This window comes from Equus przewalskii, chromosome 13 (genome assembly GCF_037783145.1).
Source record: "Equus przewalskii isolate Varuska chromosome 13, EquPr2, whole genome shotgun sequence".
Lineage (NCBI taxonomy): Eukaryota > Metazoa > Chordata > Mammalia > Perissodactyla > Equidae > Equus > Equus przewalskii.
In genome coordinates this window covers 42902835-42927461 of record NC_091843.1, presented here as the reverse complement: position 1 = coordinate 42927461, position 24627 = coordinate 42902835, and the positions used below count along the sequence as shown (strand labels likewise).

Genomic DNA, 24627 nt, shown 5'->3' with positions numbered 1-24627 from the left:
TCAGAACTACTTAAGAAGCTCTCTATAAATACCAATGCTTCACACTCCATTCCAGAAGGTTCTAATTCAAGAAATGAAGGGTAGACCTGGGCATTAAAAAAAAATACCCCATATTGGGCTGGCCCCGTGGCCGAGTGGTTAAGTTCACGCACTCCGCAGCAGGCGGCCCAGTGTTTCGTTAGTTCGAATCCTGGGCGCGGACATGGCACTGCTCATCAGACCACGCTGAGGCAGCGTCCCACATGCCACAACTAGGAGAACCCACAACGAAGAATACACAACTATGTACCAGGGGGCTTTGGGGAGAAAAAGGAAAAAATAAAATCTTTAAAAAAAAAAAAAAAATACCCCACATCGAGAAATAGATATAGCCTAGGTTGAGAAGTACTGTGTTAGGATACTTATAAGTAGTTAAAATGCATCTGTTTGGGGTGGGGAATGATAAGGCGAGAATACAGGCAGAAGATCATGGTGGACTTTATCTTTCTCCTTCCCATCAGAGCTAAACTCACAAACAGTATACTTGCCGCCTTCGCTTTCTTGAGTCTTATTCTCTCTTCAATCCACTGCAATCAGGCTCTTTACTAATCAGTCCACTGATATCATTCTAACAGAAGAAATCCAAAGAATGTATCAGTCCTAACTTTTCTTGAACTCTCTACAGTATCTGACATTAGTTATTCGGGACTTCTTTCTGAAAAGCCCTCCTGTAACAGCACTCTTCTGTTTTCCTTCTACGTCTCCAACAATTTCTTTTCATTCTCTTTTGCAGTTTTCCTTTCCTTTCCCCATCCCTTTAATATTAGAGCACCCAAAGGGTCTGTCCTCCTATTCTCACACTGCTTTTTCACCCTGGGCAATCCTACCAATCCCATGACTTCACCTAAGACCCATATGCTGTAGACTCTCATACCAACTCAGACCCAGAGCCTCGTGTGATCTGAAGCTCCACACGCTCACTGAATATCTTTATCTGTGTCTCAAACCTTTTCCAAAACTGAATTTTCTCCCCACTCTAATTCTGCTCCTTAATAACACACTCTTGGGCCAACCCTGCAGCCTAGTGGTTAAGTTCAGGGCATTCCACTTTGGCAGCCTGGGTTCGGTTCCTAGGCACAGACATACACCACTCGTCGGTGGCCACGCTGTGGCAGCATCCCATATATACAAAACAGAAGGCTGGCACAGACGTTAGCTCAGGGAAAATCTTCGTCAGCAAAAAAAATAATAATGCACTCTTATACATAGTTACCCAAATCAGGATCCAGAAATTATCTAAACTTCTGCTTTGTTCCCACACCCAGTCCAAGCCTGTTCCCAACAAGCAAAAGACAGGAGGTTTTGCCAGACTTGACCCGACACTATTGCAGAGGCTTGAGAGGAACATAAGGACAGGGTGTATCTGGGCCCAAACTGCAGTTATCCCATGAGTAGGCCTGGACAGAGTGAGGCAGACAGTCCAAAAGGGTAGACAAAAGGGTGAGTCAGGATATAAAGGATAAGCAGATGAAGAGGAAAGTCCTAAGAGAGGAGGTTCAAAGTGCGGTCCAAAGGTAAAATGCAAAGAAAGAACTAACGTAGCTTCACAGTCCTCTTGGCTGCCACTGTGTGATTCCACTCAAATGAAGCTGAAAAGCAGGCAGAACAAATTTATGCTGAAAAATGTCAGAATAGCGGTTTCCTTTGGGAAAGGGTATTCACTGGGAGGGGCAAAAGGGGAGTTTCTGGAGTGGTAGTAATATTCTATATCATCACTTGGGTAGTAGCTAAATATATTTGTAAATTAAGCTGCCTATATACTTAGGGTATGTGGACTTTACTGCATGTGTATTATAGTCAATTTCAAACTTTAAATAAAAAGTCTGGTGGGAGGCAGACACTCTCGCTCCAGTCAGTGATAATCTTGGCCAGTTCTACCTCCTCACTATCTCACACCCCGCCTACTGCATTTGTTTCCCATAGCCAGACATATCTCTTGGTTTCCCTGTTATCTTGATATAATCATTAATAGTCTTACCTTTCACACAGAAAAGTATCCCGATTTAGACAAAATGTTATATGTTCATCCCAACCTATAAGCCTCCCTGCCTCTAGTGTGGTCCAGCCCTGTCCCCATACATCTTCAACAATGCTTAGAGCAATCTTTGTAAAACTGATCTTATTTCCAGGCTCTGAACCTTCTAATGGTTCTCCTTTACTTATAAGATTGAGTCTAAATCCCTGAAATGATCCAATCCTGCTAGTACATCCAGCTTCAACATTTAACATCCAACACCACGTACCACCCCTTGCAATACCTCATATACTAGCCCAGTGTTTTGCAACCTTTTTTCATTATCACATCCCTCCCAAAGAGCATTTTTAGACAATTTTTCCTAGTTGCCATTGCATCTCGAATTAAGTACTAAGGAATAAGATTTTGTCCGGTAAGGGGTGAGTTTTAGAGGACCACAAACCACAATAATATCTAAGATTTTTTTCACTCCCCCCTAAAAACCAATTTCTGTCCCTTTGAGGATGATATCACCTCCACTGGAAATGCCAGCTCTAGACTTACAGATTGGCTTCTTGTTCTACGAATGTACCTCGTCTGCCACCATTAGTGCCTTTGTTCCTGTTGCTCTCTGCCTGAAATGACCTCTTTTCTGGATATCATCCAGTTATTCATAATGTTTAAGATCCAATTTAATGCTCCTCCAAGAAATCTTTCCTTCCCCGACTTGCAGTCCCAAAGTGCCCTACCCATACCTTTGTCCCTAATAACCTCAACATTTCACTAAAGCTTTCAGGTCTGTCTCCTAACTCATTGAAGAATAGGGACTATGCTCAATTTCTCTCTACAACCTTGGCTTTTAGTATTACGTGTGACATATCATTTGCTAAATGAAGGGATAAATTAATGTTATCATCTGGGTGAGGTCACCACACATCTCAGTTTACCTGAGACAGTCTCTCTTTAACCCATTATTCTGACATAAATATTAACAGCACCTCTTTTAATTCTCAAAAATAATTTGGATGATAACTTATATTGCTAAACTCTCTGGGCAGTGGGAAATAATTAAATTATGAGCAAGAGTAGAACATGATCAGATCCGAGTATTTAAAAGATCGCTCTAGCGGTAATAGGACAATAAATGACTCAAGCAAAAAATTCAAGGATAAAAGAGCCTGAACTAGGGTAGTAGAGCAGGGGAGGAAGAGGCAGAGAGATTCAGGACATAAAATCAACAAGGTTTACCAGCCAGTTGGATATAAAGAGGAAGACAGCAGGGGGAATCAAGAGTAAAAACAAATTTCTAGATTGAGCAACTGGGGCAGTCAGTCACCAACAGAACATTGAGGAGGAGGAATGATGATGGCTTCAACTTAGGACTAGTGATTGAAGGACAATTTAGGGGTTAGATATATAGATCTGAAAAGCACATGAAAGAGGGTAAGATGGACTATATAATACTAGGTGTCAGCCTATAAAAATCAGCTGAAGCCAAGTTGCTGAATGAGACTACCCGGTATGTACAATATCAGCAGTTCTAATGAATACAAAGTATTATCTGTCTTTTTTTTTGGAGGAAGATTAGCCCTGAGCTAACATCTGCTGCCAATCCTACTCTTTTTGCTGAGGAAGCCTGGCCCTAAGCTAACATACGTGCCCATCTTCCGCTACTTTATATGTGGGACGCCTGCCACAGCATGGTTTGACAAGCAGTGCAGAGGTCCACATCCGGGATCCGAACCAGCAAACCCCAGGCCACTGAAGCGGAACATGTGAACTTAACCATTATGCAACCTGGCCAGCCCCAGTACAATCATTTTGACATGAGGACTTTACAAAATTTCAAAATTTTGTTTTGTTTAACATATTTATTGACCATTTAATATATGTCAAGCACGGTATTAAGCACTTAGGGAAATAAATCATGAGAGAGAGAGAAGGAGCTCACTCTGAGGTAAAAAAGAAAGGTTAAAGAGGAAGAACGGTGTCGAATATGGACTGAATTGAGAAACAGCCAAAAATTCAAGGTCTCAATTTTGACTGTGCGTCTTTAATTTTGGTGTAAGGACTCAAAATGAGTATCTCAACAGCTTTTGTTGTCTTAGAGCACTTAGCTTCCCAGAGTATTTAAGTCTAAAAATTTCCATTAAAAAAATCTTTGCAAAGTGGAAAAGAAAATCAGAGAACTAGCTCAGAAAAGACAATGTGCTGTGAAAGCTGGATTTACAAAGTAGGAGAAAAGGTCAGAAAAGTAAAAAATTGTGTTAGAGCACAGTTCTAAATGGCATACTTTATATCACATTTCCACGCTCAGTGTCTGGCTCACTAGGATTATGTTTGAGTTGATAGTTTCACGTAAGGACAACGGATAGTTCAAAATAAAGGAACCACTAACTTTGTCCCAGAAACAAACAGAAGAGTTCTTTACTCATTAATTACATGATGCAAACATCTTATTACAAGACTATTAGACACTGATTTTTATCTATTTGTATAGTTTCTCACAATGCTTTGCACCCAGCAGGTATTCAAAGAAAAATAAGCTGAATGAATGAATTTTATCCCCTTCTATTATACACTTTATTTGCTTGGCTTCCAGGACACCACCTCTCTCTCTCGGTTTTTCTTCTACTACACTGTTTGCTCCTACTCATTCTCCCTTGCCGGCTTCTGCTCCTCTCCTGACCCCGTAGTGATCAAGTGCCCCAGGGCACTGTCTTTGGTCCTCTTCTATTTTCTGTGTACACTCACTACCTTCATAATTGCGTCTAGTCTCATGACTTTAAATAATATCTATAAGCTAATGACTATAAAATTTCTATCTCCAGCCCAGCCTTCTCCCTAGAAATATAAAGTTGTATATAGAACTCCTCAGTCAACGTTTCTAATAGACATTTCAAACCTGACATGTTCAAAACTGAATTTCTGATCTCCCCTCCCTCCTCCCCAAACCTACTCCTCCTGCAGCTTTCTCCATCTCTTTGACGGTAGTTTAAACTCTCTTTGATGGTAATTTCAGTTATTCAGGTCAAAAATCTTGAAATCATGCTTGATTCTTCTCTTTCCCTAAAAGCACATATCTAATCCATTAGCAAATCCTGTTGGCCTAAATCTTCAAAATATTTTCATAATTAACTACTTCTCACCAACTGCCTTACTATCACTTTAGTTAGAGTTACAGTCATCTCTTCTCAGCTTTAATGTGATAACCTCTGATGTGCCTGCTTCTTTCTACCCTTGCTCCCAGTCTATTCGCAACCTAGCAGGCAGCCAGCAGCTTCTTTAAAAAGTCAAGTAAAATAACATCACTCCTCTGCTTCAAAACCTTTTGGTGGCCTCCTCTTTCACTCAAAATAAAAGTCAAAGAATTTACAATGATTTAGAAAAGTTCTACATGATATGCTCCACCCTCACCACCATTATTCACCTCTCTGACTTCATCTCTTACTACTCTTGCCCTTGTTCACTCTTCTCCAGTCACTTAGTTTCTTGCTTGCCATTCCTTGAATGCACCAGACATATGATTACATATCCCGTAAGGGGTTAATACCCAAAATATAGAAAGAACTCATACAACAACAAAAAAACTCGATTAAAAAATGGGCAGAGGATATGAACAGTTTTCCAAAGAAGATATACAGATGGCCAACAGGCACATGAAAAGATGTTCAACGTCACTAATTATTAAGGAAATGCAAATCAAAACCACAATGAGATATCACCTCATGCCCATCAGAATGGTTACTATTATTAAGACAAAGAAATAACAGGCATTGGAGAGGATGCAGAGGATTTAATTTCTCAGAAAAAAGAAAACCCTCACACACTGCTGGTGGGAATATAAATTAGTGCAGCCACTATGGAAAATAGTACAGAGATTCTTCAAAAAATTAAAAATAGAACTACTATGATACAGCTATTCCACTCCTGGTATCCAAAGAACACGAAAATGCTAAGTTGAAAAGATATGTGCACCTCTATATTCACTGCAGCATTAATCCCAATAGCCAAGCCTTGGAAACAACCTACTGCCCATTGACAGATGAACGGATAAAGATGATGTGGTATGTACATACACATACACATACACACACACACACACACACACACACACACATGGAATACTACTCAGCCATAAAAAGATGAAATCTTGCCATTTGCAACAACATGGATGCACCTCGAGGGCATTATGTTAAGCAGAGTAAGTCAGAAGGAGAAAGACAATTACAACTTCACTTATGTGGAAGATAAACAGACATATATAGATACAGAGAACAGATCTGTGATTACCAGAGGGGACGGGGGGTGAGGGGAGGGTGAAAGGAGTACAAGGGCAAAGGGGCACACATGTACAGTGACGGATGGCAACTAGACTTTTGGTGGTGAACGTGATGTAGCCTATACAGAAGGTGACAGACGATGTACACCTGAAATTTATGTATTATAAATCAACATGACCTCAAAACCTTTTTTTAAAAAGGTTATCTTTTCAACCAGCACAATACTGACCATCTCATTTAAATGGTAACCCAGCCCCTGACCCTTACTTCCAATCCCTTTATCCTGTCTTTTTTCTTTTTTTTGGTGAGGAATATTGGCCCTGAGTTAACATCTGTTGCCAATCTTCCTCTTTATGCTGCTTGAGGAGGACTCTCCCTGAGCTAACGTCCGTGCCAATCTTCCTCTATTTTGTATGTGGGATACCACCACAGCATGGCTTAATGAACAGTGTGTGGGTCTGCACCTGGGATGGGAACTGCGGGCCGCCAAAGTGGAGTGCTTGAACGTAACCACTAGGCCACCGGGCTGGCCCCCAGGTTATCACTTCTTTAGTCATACTTTGCACCCCCAACAAATTTGACACTTACTCAAAACCACTGCCAATGAATCAAGCAGTTAACACGTTATGCTGCTAGATGTCAGGGCTCTAGTCTGTCCACTGTGGGCAATTGTTCAGCATTTCCTTAAACAATGCTGCTGCTTCAGTAAAACAAGATATAACACAGCACACACTGGCCAACATAACTTTGAGAGCAGTTTAGAAAACTTCCTAAGGCTCAAAACTACACAATTTCAAACTAGGTAACTGTTATCAAAGAGAAGCAGGATTTTCCAATTAAAATGTGAATTTATCATAATTAATACTTAAAAGTAAAACCTACATTATACATTGTAAACTTTGTATGATACTTTCAAATGATATAAAAACCATGGCAGATTCACCTGTTCAAGGTGAACGCTTTCAATTAACTCATAATGACTTCAAGAATCATCACAGGGAAATTAAGACACATGGGATTATAAATGCAGGTCTCAAAAAGAGGACTTTGGAAAGTGGCAGAATTTACCGTGTTTCTATGCAAAGATGAGGATCTACATTAACAAAGTTTGACCCATCATGGCTACAATTATGGCTTAAATAATGTCATGTCACAAAAAGTCAGCCAAAAGTTACTGAGACCTACTATGCATAACACTATAAATCTGGAAAAAACTCGAGTGACTTAGGAAAAATTAACCAGAGCATTTCATTTCATTCACTGCAACTATACAGAAGACAATCCAACAAGTCATTCATACTGTTGTTAGTTTTTGCTTTTTGGTTTAGAAAACATACCACTTATTATAGAAACTTCTCCAAATCAGGGAAAATCTTCCCCCAAATCTGAGCACTCTATAGGGATATGCAAAGTTAACAGGTTTTAGTTATGTACCTGAAAATAGCCTCCCGGTCAAATGAAACCACTTAAGCTGATGCTATTACTGCTAACCCAATATAGCAAGTTTTGGATCCAAGCACAAAATACCGTAAAATTTCCCTGACAGTCTGAAAAAGTACCTCCAGAAGTGATCTTTAAATATGCATCATCCTCCACCAGAATTCATCTGACTGGATGCAAAGTTTTAAACTAACTTTCAAAATTTTATCTTTTAAGCAATAGTACAGTATTTCAGGGACCTTTATACAGAAGTAATTTCTTAATAACATGGCTATTACAGTTCACTTAAATTTCTACCTAGTTTTTCATAGTCTATCTACCTATGGACAATCTCACTCCGAGACTCACATTTTACTCTGAGAAAATACGATTTAGTAATAGTGCCTTCTTATCAAAAACACTAAGAAGTCATCGACAAGGACGGGTGTGCGAGAAAGGCGGCATCACGAGGAGGAAAGGCGGTCGTCACCCCGCTGGAGAGAAGGGCCCGGGTCAGGACTAGGGGACGCAGAGAACAGATACCCTGGCAGCAGGTGCGAGCCCCTAGCAAGGGGACAGTTGCCGCAGGTTTCGGACCAACAGGGGGGTGCTGTCCGTTGGACACCAGGACGAGCGCCGGGGTCGGCTGGCCTTACCTCGGGGGTCCGTTCGGGCGGCTTCTTCTTAAGCGCCTGCCTAGTGCCGGGGTCCACGGGCGAGTTCATGGCCGCGGCCCCGGTCCCCGGGCTCCCCAGCCTGCCTTTAGCAGCCCACGCGACGGCCCATTCACCCTAACGCGGGGGTCTGCACCGCCCCCGACCCCGGAGGAACGGAACTCCAAACGGCCGCAGGGTCCGCGCTTGAGCAAACAAGCCTTCACAACGCCCGCCCAGGGCCTCAGCCCACGCGCGACTGGCCAGAGAGACGCCCGCGCGGGGGAGGCGGGAGGACGAGTGCGCATGCGCAGCACGCGCGAGCACGCAAACTAGCGCCCTAGGGCGTGACTCCGCGGTGACGTAAGAAGCGGGGCGGTGCAGTTAGGCCTCTTCCAACCCGTCTTCGTGAGATTTAAAGACATATCGCGAGACCTCGCCTAAGCCCGTCACGGGATCCGCCGCGGAGTTGCGGTTTCGGCCGCTCCAGCTTCCGTCGAAGGGGCCGGAAACGCGCTCTGAAGGCCTGAGCAAAAATAGCGTGTTGGGTTAGAACCGTGGGGGACGGCGTTCTGGGAAGAAAGTTCTGTTTTTGCCCAAATCCGGAAGCTCAGGGCGTGGCCAAGTCCGCGGCCGAGCTCCTGCTCTGCAACTCTGACGCCGGTGTCTTGTAGAACCTGCTGAAATCGAAGCCGCCATTCGGCAAATAAGGAAGTTCGTGCACTCTTTCCTAAGTTTTTTCTAATAAAACCAATCTCTTGTGGAAGAGGCCCACCGAGAAGTACTTCCCATGTCCAAGACAGACGTCCAGAGATCAGAGCAGAGCAATCAAAGCTTCGCGGCCTGTGCCTGCGGCCAGCTCCACGTTACTGCTGCTTTGCGAAGCCGGGTCTGGACTGCGTTCACATAAGCGACGCCCAGCGCAGCCCTTCCTCCACCCAGCCCCTTCAGGCAGCGGGGCTTAGGGTTGCCTGGACTCAAGAGTGACCGCTTCCGTGCTACATTTTACATACTAGTCTGTTTCCCAACAGACCAAATAAAGTCAAATTCCATTTATTTATTGGTCCCTTCTTTAAAAAAAACAGACCACTCTTGGGGGCAGCCAGACAGCTGCAGAGGCTGTTTTCACAAATCACTGACAGAACTCCAGAATTACTCATTCTAGACAGTCCTTTCACTCGTATCTCAGTGCACAAATGGGCCGCACTAGACACACAATGCCTTACTTTGGAGCCACCATAGGCATGTCCTTTCCACTGAATTTTAAGCTCCCTGAAGGCAGTGTACCACATCTAGGTACATCTTAGGATTTCTCAAAGCAATTAGCATAGGTCACTGATGATTCAAAGTCATGTATGATTATGACGTTATTCACAGTAATTTTTTAATGACGTAAGATTAAAATTATATTTTAGAGTAACAAAAGAGAAAGAAGAGATCAACATTTACCGTTTCTGGGACCTGGTAGTGATGGCTGATGTTAATCGTTTTGTTTTCCGTTGGCCGTTGGGCTTGCCCAAACTTGAAGTTTGCAACATAACATTGGCACATTTCTTTTTTGAGTATAGGACAAAAACCTTACCAGGGAGGTTATGGCTCAGCCACTCTAGAAAGAAAGTGATTGAGAGATTACAAAGAATTGCATGATTCACTTTTGTCATTTTGTGTGTGTATAAACATATTCTCTGAAAGGTCTGCCTAAGATCACAAAGGTTATCCCTTCCGTTCTTTAAGGATCAGTTTCCAGAGCTATATCAATATATTGAAAGAGGGAAAAGGAATTAAAGCATGATGACCATGAGCTTGAACTTTAGGAGCAAACACCTGAATTTGTGTCTTTAATAGGCCATGTCTAGTTAAATGACTTGGAGAAGTTATTTAATATTGCTGAACTTCAGTTTCCTTATCTGTAAAATAGGAGTAGTAAAGTACCTATTGCTCTGAGATTCTCTTAGCATTACATGAGATAATTCAGGTAAAGCACTTAAGGATGCTGCCTGCACAATGCAAGCACTCTTTCTTATTTTTATTACTTTACCTCTGGGAAGTGATTTTTCAAAAGCAAAAATTCAAGCTTGAAGAATTGGATAGGTTTTTTTTTTAATGCCAAAATTTTTTCATCAGTAACTATTCAGAAACATTTAAGTATTCAGGAAGATGTGGAGCAACAGGAACTCTCACAAACTGCTGGTTAAGTGTAAATTGGGAAACCATTTTGAAAAAAAGTATCTGGTAAAGCTGAAACTTAACATACCGTTGTCTCAGCAAGTCCAGTTCTTGATATACGTCCTAAAGAATACCCAAGTACACCAGAAAAGATGAACAAAAATGTTCAGTGTTCATATTAGCCAAAAAGTGGAAATAACCCAAATGTCCATCAATAATAGAATGGTTAAATTATGTTCATTCAGTGGAATACCAGCTACAGAGCACATGGATGAATCTCCAAGATAATGTTGAGAGAAAAAAGGCAAAATACAAAATATGGAGTATAATTAAAAGTTCACACACAAGCAAAATTAAAGTATATCACTTAGGGATGCATAAATAGAGGTAAAACTATAAACATAAGACAAGGAAATGATGTTCACAAAAGTCAGGTTGGTAGTTACAAAAACGAGAAGGGAGAGGATTATGATCACAATAGGGCACATGGAGAAGGGGAGCTTCTAGGTTGCTGAAAATGATTTATTTCTTGACCTAAGTGACAGGTACATTACTGAATATTTATTTACTTTTCTGTATATAATATTAAACAAGGAAAAATGAATTAAGTATAAAAAATAACTATTAGGCTTCATCATAAGACAACAATAGTTAAAACAGTATGTTAATAGCCACGGTAACTATACATATCTAAATTTAAGCACATTTTCAAAATCTATAATGTCCTTTACCATCTTGTACTATGCTCTGGTATGCTGAAAAAAGTGAGGAGACTGTCAAAGATCTAATAGCTAATTTCAGAGAAAAGGCAACCTCCAGGATAGGAGTCACCAGCATTAGCTTGTATCTGAAAGGAAAAAATAATGGCTTTGAATGCAAGTAATTTATTAAATTCTAGGAAAATAAATGTGCTTAAACCTTAAAGAAAAAGTGGCTTAATTCCTTACCCTACCTTATTTTTCTTCATTATACTTACCACAACCTGACAGCATATTATTTTTGTGTATCTTCTCCTCCAGTGGGAAATATGTAAAACTCCATAAGAACAGAGAACAAAGTTTGTTATTTACTGGTATATCCCTGGCACCCAGACTGTGCCTAGCACATAACAGGTTCTCAGTATTTGCTGACTGAACACATGAAACTATCTAAGAACTAAGTAATTAAGAGGAGATTTTGCTGTTTAAAAAGATAGGCACTTGTGATTGCTCTTCAATGGCGAAGAAAGATGTCTGGCTAGGCAACCATTGTATTATGCAAAACTGAATGCTCAGTAGGCAGACAATCAATCATATGGCCATCTTTCCAGGATAACAGCAAACCAACAAGAACATGAGGGTACAGAGCACTGGGTTTTGTTTCTTTTTTAAAGATTTTATTTTTCCTTTTTCTCCCAAAGCCCTCCAGTACATAGCTGTGTATTTTCAGTTGTGGGTCCTTCTAGTTGTGGCATGTGGGATGCCGCCTCAACACGACCTGGTGGGCAGTGCCATGTCTGAGACCAGGATTCGAACTGGCAAAATCCTGGGCCGCCGAAGCAAAGCACGCAAACTCAACCACTTGGCCATGGGGCCGGCCCCAGAGCACTGGTTTTAATAGCACTGGAATGAAGTAAGGAATTGAGATCTGGAGTATGCTAGGAGATTAGGTCTCTACTAGTGGAAAAATAAGAGCATTTTCTGGCCCAAATCCAGAAGGTCAGTCACTATCACTGAATCAGACATCTAGGAATTAATATTTTCCAAAAGCTACCTAAGCGTTTCTAACATGCAACCAGGTTTGAAAACTAAACTAATTCAGGTTCTGGACTAGTCTGAGCCATCTTATTTCCAGCCCCTGTAACATAGTGAAGGATACTGACTTGTGAGTGCTGGACAAATGTGTGACAAGTGGCATCATAAGTTTCTTGAGGAAAGAACAATATTTCCCTTATACTTACACAACATTTCAACAATGTTGTTCCCTTGGGACAATTTAGGTAACACTGCATTTATCAATAATCTTAATTTGAGCACCAAGGTGAATATAAAGACATATTTTTGGACTGTCCTTGTTAAAATAGTCACTTGGAAAGAACGGAAGCTCAAGCCTCTTCAACCTAATACTCTCCTTAGAGTAAACACAGGTTTATCTCTGGGAGGTCTAATCAGACAGTGTTAACCCAGACAGAGAACTGTCTTCAATCTGATGAAGGGATTGGTCTAGATTTGTACTTTCACCAGACAGAGAGTCCCTTTTAAAAGAAATGTTATAAGGGACCAAGTCTCCTGGTGGTGGTGGGGTAGAGGGGGGATGGGACCTTCTGACCTGAGAATATGCTTTAAGATCAAAAGTCCCACTGAAGTTCTCCTGAAAAACGGTAGGTGGGAATTTCACATATTCTTTAAAAATCTCTTTTGAACTGCTTGTATTTTCTTTTCTCTAGGGAAAATCTTAAATCCAGAAATCAAATCTTAAGTCTAGAGTAAACATGTTCAAGTCCCCAGGCTGCACTACAAAGCAAGGACAGTAAGCACTATACATTCTGTGACCTCCCCCTTTTCTGTCTGCCTAAATCCTTTCCACTCAGTTACAATCCCCCAACTCCCACTGCACCTTCAGCTCAGGTTTCGTCCCACTTGGCCATCCCACCCCTACCCTTCTACATTGGCAAAGACAAGTGAAGAAATCCCAGAAATCTTTAAATTTGTCACTACATACTAGTTGGAAACCATTCTGGTCTGAGAGAAAAAATAGACCTACATAGGAGACTTTGACCTCATTAAATTCTCTGTATCTCAGTTTCTCATTAGTAAAATCATTCCTCTATGCATCTCAGAAATGTTGCAAGATTTCTTAAATTTATATGAGGGAACAGCACCTATAAACACAGGCACCAATTAAAAACCTCTAAAATATCTGATGGATGCTTCCTAAATACTTGATCCTTCCTCTCTGCTTTAAAACAGTGCACTTGGGGCTGGCCCCATGGCTGAGTGGTTAAGTTCGCATGCTCTGCTTCAGCATCCCGGGGTTTTCTGGTTCAGATACTGACTGCACACCTACACACCACTCATCAAGCCATGCTGAGGCAGCATCCCACATAGAAGAACTAGAGTGACCAACAACTAGGATATACAACTATGAACTGGGGATTTGGGAAGGAAAGACAAAAGAGGAAGACTGGCAACAGATGTGAGCTCAGGGCCAATCTTCCTCACCAAAAACAATAAAAAATAAAAAAACAGAACAGTGCACTTATTCTCTTTGGTCAAATGTAAAAGTGATACATGTAAAATGATATGAAAACAAGTACTACAAAAACCCAATAGTCTAATCTTGCTTCCTGGCATAACTCTGTCCAAAACAACGTAGCTTGAGTAAGGCAGCTTCCCAATCAGCCTTCAGTACTCAAGGCTGAATCACTACTGCAGAGCAGGCACTAAGGAGGAAAAAGACAGACTTGCTCAGAATCACATGCAAATCAGTGAACCCAGGATTAGAACCTAAACCAACTGGCCAATTTTTTGTTTAATTGTAAAGTTAATAGTAATTTGTATTGGATACAATGTTCTTAACAGGTTTACATGGCTTCTTCTAGGTTTTAAATGATTTTCAGTTTGTTTTCATAAAAGCATTTAAAGAAATTTTCCATTTGTTATCATGAGGATTAGGTCAAATGTAAGCATATACCAATATTTTCTTTTTTACTACATTTTCATTCATAAGAATGTATGTTAAATTTTCCCCACAATACGCAGGGGTCATAGAGGGGAGACGGGCCAGATTATTTACCTAGTAACAGTAGCAGCCAAAAATTATTGAGCACTTGGGAGGTGCCATACATTGAGATAAATTCTTGACATTCATTGTTTCACTTGATTCTCACAAACACCTTATAAAGTAGATTCTACTAAATTACCAATACAGAAAATTAGGACTGGAGAAGGACATTATGAACAGGGTCCACATGCCTAGAAGCATCACACTTGGGAAAAGAATCCAGGTGGGCTGACACCAGAGTCCGTGATATTATATATACCTTATTAACACATGAAAGAAAGACCAACATCATCCATCAAATTGACATGTGTATTTATTGCACAAATTTCCCCTAGAACTGGGAGGTTATTATAATACAGGTGTACATTTGAGAAATGTATACAGACAGGAACAAGTATGTACATTTTACATATCCCACCATCTAATAACTTAGAGAAAGCAGAACAATCTCATAAAGACATCTACCAGAAGTAGGCAATGTGTAAAATCTGTCGTTTTTAAAGTGATCATCCCCAGTGTACGCCAAATGCAACATAATGAAATCTGTGCTAGTATGTTTATTGCACTTAACATTTTCAAACTCAAAATTAAGACATATTAATAAAAGCCAGGACTATTTTAAATCAAACCAATTAGTTTATATACAAGGAAAAATTAGTTTTAAATCTACAATGTAAAACATCCCTTTTTCATTTCCTGTTGCAACAAACAGGTGTTTTTCATTTGTAACACATATGTGTCTGTACCATAAAAAGTTGAAGAACATTATTTTGAACAGGCCAGAAACTCTTTTCACATTCATCATAATGACCACACTTTAAAGCAGCAGCAGCTCATTCCTTGGGCTTTGTGTAAGGAAAGAATAACTATGATGAACGCAGTAGAAATTACAGAAGTTTGGGAATTAAAAAACTCAGTAATCCTATAAGGATTAAGGATTCTATAAGAAACTATAGGCCTTTTCCTTCGGAGCAAAGCTTAATTTTAAGAATAACAGTAGCATGAGCCTCAATTTATTGTAGATTTCCTAAATGATAATTTATTAGAGATTTCAAATAGATAGGACTGTGAAGAGTTTGATAATTCAAAAGAGAAAACACGCAAAAACAGACATTACCTACCTGCTACATATCATTCTAAACTACAATCGAAAAATAATGTACACTGGCCTACATATGAACTTTTCTATATTCTGAATTTTGCCAAAGACATTGATTCACAGAATTCCAAACAATAATAAAAGAGAGAAGAATTCTGTTAATGAATGGAATAAGAAAATTAAGCCAAAGAAAATATATCCATAAACAGTCTTTGGCAGCAAGTCATCCACAGGAGACTCAGGTACTAACTGGGACCAGCTGACAGAACACGGGGGCCAAACTGATTGCAGGCACACCGATTTCAGGTTGACATTCCAGTAAAACAACCATTTCTTCTTTGTCTAGTTGGAGATTTCTTGACTACATAAAGAGCAAGGTAAAATGTGACCCAATGCCATAAATTCAAGGTCAAAGACTAAACAAACCACAGAAATCTTCCCTAATTACTAAAAGTTTAAACAGCAAGAATAGATGTATCATACAATAAATGTATTTAGTAACAGAATAAGCAAGTGATTTTCTTTTTTAAAAGCTGATCAATTAATTATGATGCAAACAGTCCATGAAAGCAGAAACCAACTTCACTTCTAGCATTAAAAGTATTTTAGATCAGAAAAGTAAAGAACAAACTATAATGTAGTATTCAAGTAAACTGAGGTAGTAGAGTATGTTGAAAACTTCATCTACCCGGTCTTTCTATTTACATTACTTACAAGAGTTTGGTTCCATATTAGCCTTTCTCACAAGCAACACTCTACAGTATATACAAAAACAATAATAACTGAAAAGTGGAAATCTTTGAAAAAAATTAGCTTTTGGAAAGGAGGGACTATTAGAGAAAAGAGAATAATTTTAAGAGTTAATGAGTTCTATTAGTGTACATTGAATATTATGAAGCAGTGAAACAAATATTCAGTTCCTATGGGTCAAGAAGGGCTGATACCGAAAGCAAGGGCCTCAGCTACCTGAGCATGTTTGAAGAAAACAGTATTATTTTTGCCAATGCTTTGGTGTAATTTTTAATCCTAATTTTCATTTATTAAATTAGATGCAAATAAGTAAATATTAACATTTATAAGAATTAGCTTATATTTATAAACAAACAAATGGTATAAAGTAGTATTCTTATTTTGGGAATCTACATTCCTCAGCCTTAAAAAAGATTGGCTTTACTTCTATTTTAGGGTGTGTGAAGCAGAAAAATCACCAGAAAGTAACATTTCAACATTATATACAATTAATACTAGTTGAAAATATTTTTTTAAAAGGCATGTTTACCAATCTTGTATTCCTACCTCTGCTTTTTTAAAAAAAATAGATACATATGTACACTTGGGTGGATAACATAACATACATTTATACTTATTATTCTGAGTTTATTATAATTAACAGGCTATTTAAAATACTTTGAGAAATACCCAGAAATTAGCTATTTTGAATTGAAAAACAAAACAACAAATAATTGAGGTTTTATAGATCTCTGTACCTTAGAAATAAAGGATTAAAACTAATGAAATGACTATTTCTTGAGACATCTGTTGCTACTTATGGGTTGTGGCAACATCATACAGATCATATGAAATTCTTCAATGTTATTCATTTTGTAGAAGTTTGTAAGTTATACTTTGGCCTTTTCAAATGCTTTCCCCCACCAAATTATTTATGCTGTTTTAGTTTCACTTGGTTAAAAATCTACCACCACCCAAAAGTCCAGTCCAAAGGAAAAAGTCATCCACTGATCATATAATATGCACTGCAATGCAGTATACTCAGGTGACTGACTCATTCAGATGGAAGTCTCACAGGGAAAAAAACTGTCATAAATGAATGTTGTGTCTGCTTCCTTGGTTTCTACTTAACTTTCCACCGAAGTTAATTTCTAACAACCTTTAGCTTAAAGGAGTATCTGAGCAACATATGGAGAGTGAGTGCTTGCTACAGCAGCCAGAAGAGGAAGATCACTGGATTCAATCCTGAAATAAGGAGAAAAAAAAACTCAGTTTAGGCTGTCTATACCTAGGACAGGTCCTACAGGCAAGGACTGCTACCTGTACAGTCACCAGACCTTATCAGTCAAGGACCTAGGCCACCCTGGCCAAAAGGAATAACAAAACTTAGAAATTTTTCATTAAGTAAAAACCAAAACCATAGATTTTTAAAAAAAGAGAGCCTCTGAAACCCAACTGTAACAAAGCCATGGATATAAGAAAGCATCTCACTGACCTGCTGATGGACCATGCATCAGGGCAATGGGCAAATGTCTAAGAAATATAATATGTATAATAATAGAATAATAGTGTATACCCATATTGTTTGGAATGCAAATGTTTCTATAATCAGGTAAGTAATAAAAGCTTCTTAAAAATACATCCCACCACAAATAATTTGTAGGGAAAAAATGGCCAATAAACACAGAAAAAGTTACGCAGACTCACTCATGGTTAGAGAATAAATTTGAATAAAATCAGATTTCACTTTTCAGCGAATAGCTTGGCAAAGATTAAAAAGTTTGGTAATAGCCAGTAGCAGGAAGACTGTGCTTCCTGCTGTTCATAAGAATTTATTCTGGTACTTTCTGGATAGTATTTACTATTAACTATCAAAATAACTATTAGTATCTATCAAAAATTTAATACACATGCCCTTTAACCAAAAATGCTACTTCAAAGAATCTATTCTACAAACTTCAAACATTTATATTCATTCTAGCATTAGTTTGTAAGACAAAAAAACTGAAAATAATCTAAATTCCACCATATAATGGAATGCTACACAGCCATTAAAAATGAGATAGATGAGAACACACTTACATGAACACTCAAGATATATTAAAAGGCAAGTTGCACAACTATAAATAGAGTATAAGCCAATTTATATTTTTTTATGTTATTCATTACAAAATTCTATAAGAAGAAACAATCCATTAACTATTTCCAATCTGGAGGATAAGGAATAACATTATTCCTTATGTAAGAATTTAATTTGGTTTCTGACATAAAGTAGCTACTGACTGATGTTGGCTCTTTCTCCCTTCATAAAAGCTGAATTAGACAAAAGATTCAGATTGTTTTAATTTATTCAACTATCATTCCAAGAAATAATTCTCACACACACACACACACACACACACAAAGTAGCCACAGAACATAGGGAAAATGACCACAGAATATAATGAAAAGGGCTATACAATGCCTCCCACCAATTTCCTGTTCCTCCTTCAGTTAGCATTTTAGCTAAGTGTCTTCTTCCCAGGAATAATTGTGGAGTAGATAGACATAATATATACATAATGGGGAATGAGTAACAATATAGAGATGATGTACTAACACCCATTTCAATCAGCTCATTTGAATGGCAGCACAGATGCTGGGAATAATGAGTCTACAACATATTTAATTTAAAAAAATGAGTATTTACTTAATTTTTCTAGGACAAAAATTTAGATTTTCATTCTTATCTGACTATATTCTCAACTTACTGTAACGGCACAAGGGACAATGCCTTTCAGACATGGAAGACAGGGATCTGCTTTCATACGGTATAGGGCAACCCAAACTGATAACAGTGTCCAATTTCTAACAGGAAAAGACACTTAAAAGGAAAAAAGGCAATTCTGAGGAATATTCCTTGCTGAAAGACAGTACAATGAGGCAGAAAAGCCAGAAAAGGAACCAAGAACATACCCTAGAACCACTCCCAGCTCCTTGACATGAACACGCATCTGCCCCCTCAGGTACTCAGACAGCATTTTGCTCTTGAAGTACAGCTCCTGTAACCGGTCTTCAAGATGCATCACACACTGCAGTCAGGAGGGAACCAGAAACCAAATCAGGAAATGGTTTCCATCTCTAAGCAATGGCAAATTCCAAATCATCATGTGTTTGACAATTCTATTTAGTTATTCCATCAACTAAAATTTGGAGCACATTTTTAAAGCATGTCCTTCTAGCTAAAGAAGTATAAACTTTTTCTAGTTCATCTCAAAGATTTAGATTCTATAGAGTTTTGGGTTTTTTTTTTTAACATGGTAAATTACATATAATATAAAATTTACCATTTTAACCAATTTTAAGCATACAATTGAGAGGTATTAAGTACATTCAAAATGTTGTGCAACTATTGCCACTATTCATTTCCAGAACTTCAAAAATAGTTTTTATTCCAAATTTGATAAATTTAACATTCTTACAAATCAATACATTTCAAATGTACTTACATGGAAAGGGTGCATTCTCCCGTGGTGAGTAAAAGAAAAAAAGTTTGCAATAGCTCAGAGAATGCTCTGTAGTCTTTACTAGGAGAGAGGTGTTTTTAAACTGGAACATTAAAAACTAAAACAAATACATTTTGTTTACTGTCAACTAACTTGCTCAATTTACTAAAATATGTGATTTTTCATGTGAATTGATGCTATATGTATATGTTTGAGGAAAAAGCATGAGTTTCAGGTGTTAAAACACTAAATTCTTGCAGAGTATTCCTTTCCAATGAAAATCAGCTATTAAAGCTCCTAATAAAAACCAATTTTCTTCTTGGAAAAACACAACTGAATGTATTTCTTGGCACATTCACTGTTTTGTGGTGTATGTTTTTTCCATGATGCTCACTTAGGCTGAAAAATGCCTTAAGTGAAGAAGAAAATGTTTACAGAATATATACATAGAGAGAGAGATATATAAAAAATTTACCATATTACTCATTTTTAAACATACAATTCCGTGGCATTAAGTACATTCACAATGTTGTGCCACCATTGTCACTACCCATTTCAAGAACTTCTTTTCATTATCTCAAAGAGAAACTCTGTACCCATTATACAATAACTCCTCATTCCTTCCTTTCCCTGAGCCCCTAGGAACTTCTATCTACTTTCTGTCTCTATGAATTTACCTATTCTAGACATCTCATATAAGTGGAATCATACAATATTTGTATGTATGATTTTGTATTCATACATATTTGTCTGTATGAAAAAACAAAACCTTTTGTGTTTTCCTTATTTCACTTAACATAATGTTTTCAAGGTTCATCCATGTTGCAGCATGTATTAGAAATTCATCCCTTTTTATGGCTGAAATATCCCATTCTACGTATTATACCACATTTTGTTTATCTATTTATTTGTTGATGGAAACAAGTTGTTTCCAATTTCTCCTTATTGCCAATAAAGCTGCTATGAACATGATGGCACATTTGCTTGAGTCCCTGCTTTCAACTGTTTTGAGAATAAACCTAGAAGCAGAATTCTTGGATCACATGACAATACACTGTTAAACTTTTTTGAGGAACTGCCAAACTGTTCTCCAAAGCAGCTGTGCCATTTTACATTCCCACCTGCAAAGCACAAGAGTTCCAATTTCTCCACATCCTGGCCAATACTTATTTTTGCTGTTTTTGACCACAGCCATCCTTATGGGTTTGAAGTGGTCTCTCATCGTGGTTTTGATTTGCATTCTCCTAATGACTAATAATGTTGAACATCTTTTCATGTGCTTATTGGCCATTTTTATGTCTTCTTTAAAGAAATGTGTATTCAAGTCTTTTGCCCATTTTTTTAGTTGTTTGTTGTTGAGTTCTCTATATATTCTGGATATCAATCTTTTTACAGATATATGATTTGCAAATATTTTCTCCCGTCGTGTGGGTTGTCTTTTCACTCTGTTGATACTGCCCTTTCATGTACAAAAGTTTTTAATTTGATGAAGTCTGATTATCTAATTTTTACTTTTGTTGCCTGTGCTTTTTTTGGTGTCAAATCCAAGAAATAACTGCCAAATCCAAAGTCATGCAGATTATCTCCTATATATATATTTTCTTCAAAGAGTTTTATAGTTTTAGCACTTAAGTTCAGGTGTGTTTAAGTTTAGATTTAAGTTCGAGTTCATTTTTGTATATAGTATAAGGTATACACTTATATTTGCATGTGGATATCCAGTTTTCTCAGCATGATTTGTTAAAAAGACTCCTTTCCCCTTTGAATGGTCTTGCCTCCCTTGTCAAAAACCAAGTGACCACATATGTGAGGGTTTCTTTTGGGGCTCTTTTTTATATACTATTGGTCTACATGTTTGTCCTTATGCCAGTACCACACCATTTTGATTACTGTCACTTTGTAGTAAGTTTTGAAATCAGGAAATGTGAGTCGTCCACATTTTTCAAGATTGTTTTGGCTTTTCAGGGTCCCTTGAGATGCCATACAAATTTTGGGATGGGCCTATTTCTTAAAAGAAAGTAAGTCATGGTGATTTCTGATAGGGATGGCATTGAATCCTACACTGTGGGTAGTACTGTCATCTTAATACTAAGTCTTCCAATCCATGAACTTCTCTGAGACGTCTTTCCATTTATTTATGTCTCCTTTAACTTCTTTCAGGTATGTTTTATAGTTTTCAGTGTATAAGCCTTTTGCTTCCTTGGTTAAAGTTATTCCTAAGTAATTTATTCTTTTGATGCTATTATAAGTGCTTTTTTAACTGAATGTTCATTGCTAGTGTATGTAAACGCAACTATCTTTGCACGATTTTGTATCTTGCAACTTCACTGAATTTGTTTATTAGCTTTATCAGTCTTTTGGAATCTTTAAGTTTTCTATATATAAGATCATGTCATCTGCAAACAGAGATAATTTGACTTCTTCCTTTTTAATTTGGATGCCTTGTGTTTCTTTTTCTTGTCTAACTGCTCTGGTTAGGACCTTTCCGTAGCACGTTGAACAGAAGTGATAAAAGTATATTAGCTGTGGGTTTGTCATATATGGCCTCTATCATGTTGATCTACAGAAGTTTTTTTTTTTTTGAGGAAGATTAGCCCTGAGCTAACTACTGCCAATCCTCCTCTTTTGGCTGAGGAAAACTGGCCCTGAGCTAACATCCATGCCCTTCTTCCTCTACTTTATATGGGGGACGCCTACCACAGCATAGCTTTTGCCAAGCGGGGCAATGTCCGCACCCAGGATCTGAACCAGCGAACCCCAGGCTGCTGAGAAGCGGAATGTGTGAACTTAAGTGCTGCGCCACTGGGCTAGCCCCTACAGAAGTTTTTAACTATGCTATATTACATTTCTCCTAACAAGAAAAAGAAAGACTTTGGAAGTTGTAGATGATGTCTTCAGTAAGAGGTTAACAGTATTACGAAGAGGGATCATTCAAAGTCCTGACGTGACAATGAGGGTCTAAAACGTACTGGCGTTCTGCACAAAGCTTGGGGATGTTGCATGTTCATACTTTACTCGATACTGGTCAGGCACTAAAGTCTGGCTGCTGAAATTATACATTGTATAGACATGTACACATCTCCTTCTGTCTTAGTCAGCATGGGCTGCCATAACAAAATACCATAGATGCAGTGGCTTAAACAGCAGAGAATTATTGCTTCACAGTTATGGAGGCTGAAAGTCTGAGATCAGGGGGCCAACACAGTCAGGTTCTGCTAAGATTTCTCTTCCTGGCTGGCAGATGGCTGCCTTTTCGTGGTGCCTCACATGGCGGAGACAGTGCAATCTCTCTTCCTCTTCTTCTTCTCCTGCCACTAATCCCATCATGAGGGCCCCACTCTCATGACCTAATCTAATTCTACTTACTTCTGAAAGGCCCATCTCCAAATATCATCACACTTGGTTTTAGGGCTTCAACATATGGATTTTAGGGGAATACAAAAATTCAATCTATAACACCTTCTTTCAGGAAAACAATGATGAAGGTAACAATAGTATTCAATGTAGGCATATACTAGACACCTAACAGAGTGCTCAAAGTAAATTCAAGCCTTACACATACTTACAAAATTTGGAGACAAGTTATGTTTATAAAGCTGAAGAGTGGAATGAAGCAAGTTGGAAACAAGACTGGAAACCAATACTTCCTTTCCCAATTTGTTATCTGTCATTCGTCTCTGGCTACTGGCCACTTGAACAGTCCATTTATCCATATCTGCTATAATACATACAGCTTCTGCTATTGGTTCATCCAACACTGGATGCTGAAAAGAAAAGAAGAATTCATATTATGATAAGCAAATTAATTTTTCAGAGATAATGTTAATGGAATGAGGCAGTGAAGAGACACTAAACAAAAACAGAATAAAAGAATATTAAATTCTGACAGCTACTGCCAAAGAATCCTTGACAATAGAGAACGGAATAGGTAGTTAACTCAATAACAAACATCCTAAGATATAGAAATCATCATAGCTGGAGATTTGTTACCAGAACTTTGTATTCTTTAAACTTAACTTTCACCAGTCTTTTGATCATTCATTCATTTGACAAATTTACTGAGTGCTGACTATGTGCAAAGTAATAGGAAGAAAATTTTGTTTACCTTGAAAGAACTAAACATTTTAAAAATAGATAGGACAGGAATTCACATGAACAAGTCAATGGTAGGTAAGGTTCTGTGCTAACTATCCCAAACTGCAGGCATTACTTTGTTTGAGCACCTCAGGGGCTATCCCTTGATTAGATGAAGTGCCTTGCTTGTGTGTGCTAGGTTTTTCTATTTTACCAAGACGTACATCTAGAGTATGGATATAGCAGTTAAAAAGAAGAAAAATCAACAGATACTAACATGACTCTCCAAGATACGAGGTTAAATGGGAAACAAAAGTCACTATATATGCAAACACTTTATATCCCAGTTACATTTTTAAAAATTCAGATCTATATCTCAATGAAAAAGTATAGAAAATACTCAAATTAAACTCTTTATTATGAAGATCTCTGTGAAGAACTATGGAATATTAAGACTATGAGGAAGGATTTCTACTTTTTGCTTTGTATATCTTTATACTGTCTGACTTCTTATCACAAGAATTTACCTAAACGACACTTTTATAATTAGAAAATTTAAGGTATAGTGAAAAATATTTTTAACTCACATATACCAACAGAAGGACTACTGGCAAGTGGCCGTGCCCTTGGTTTCCCATGCTTTACACACAAAGACCAAAATTGACAATTAAATACATAGCACAACTATCAGAAAGAGATGATGGCTTTAGAATGCTCAATACTTTAACATCTTTCTGTATTTGGAAAGGTAAAGATTTCTTCACCATTGGCCATATGGAATAGCAGCAATAAGACTGAGAGAAATACAATTTGAAATACTTGAACTCAATGGCCTTTTTCCTTTTTTTGGTAAAACTTGGCACCTGAGCTAACAACTGTTGCCAATCTTTTTTTTTTTTCTTTATTCTTCTTCTCCCCAAAGCCTCCTAGTACATAGTTGTATATTCTAGTTGTGAGTGCCTCT

General features: G+C 38.2%; 2 protein-coding genes across 25 annotated transcripts in view; both read right to left on the bottom strand.

Annotated features, from left to right (window-relative positions):
* RAPGEF6 (Rap guanine nucleotide exchange factor 6) overlaps positions 1-9246 on the bottom strand; it is a 200200-nt gene extending 190954 nt beyond the window's left edge. For 8 of the 19 annotated variants that reach the window (XM_070571173.1, XM_070571176.1, XM_070571174.1 and 5 more), the window contains exon 1: positions 8352-9241. In XM_070571173.1, coding sequence (XP_070427274.1) covers positions 8352-8420 — 69 coding nt within the window. In that variant the 5' untranslated portion in view covers positions 8421-9241. Of the gene's footprint in view, positions 1-8351 lie in introns of all 19 variants that reach the window. The other 11 variants (XM_070571182.1, XM_070571183.1, XM_070571184.1 and 8 more) reach the window with 2 other exon arrangements.
* A 5325-nt stretch (positions 9247-14571) lies between these two features.
* Positions 14572-24627, bottom strand: part of FNIP1 (folliculin interacting protein 1) — a 130010-nt gene continuing 119954 nt past the window's right edge. For all 6 annotated transcript variants that reach the window (XM_008528731.2, XM_008528732.2, XM_070571201.1 and 3 more), the window contains 3 exons: positions 23156-23353; positions 19060-19175; positions 14572-17349 (listed from right to left, as the gene is read on the bottom strand). In XM_008528731.2, coding sequence (XP_008526953.2) covers positions 17271-17349; positions 19060-19175; positions 23156-23353 — 393 coding nt within the window. In that variant the 3' untranslated portion in view covers positions 14572-17270. The remainder of the gene's footprint in view (positions 17350-19059; positions 19176-23155; positions 23354-24627) is intronic.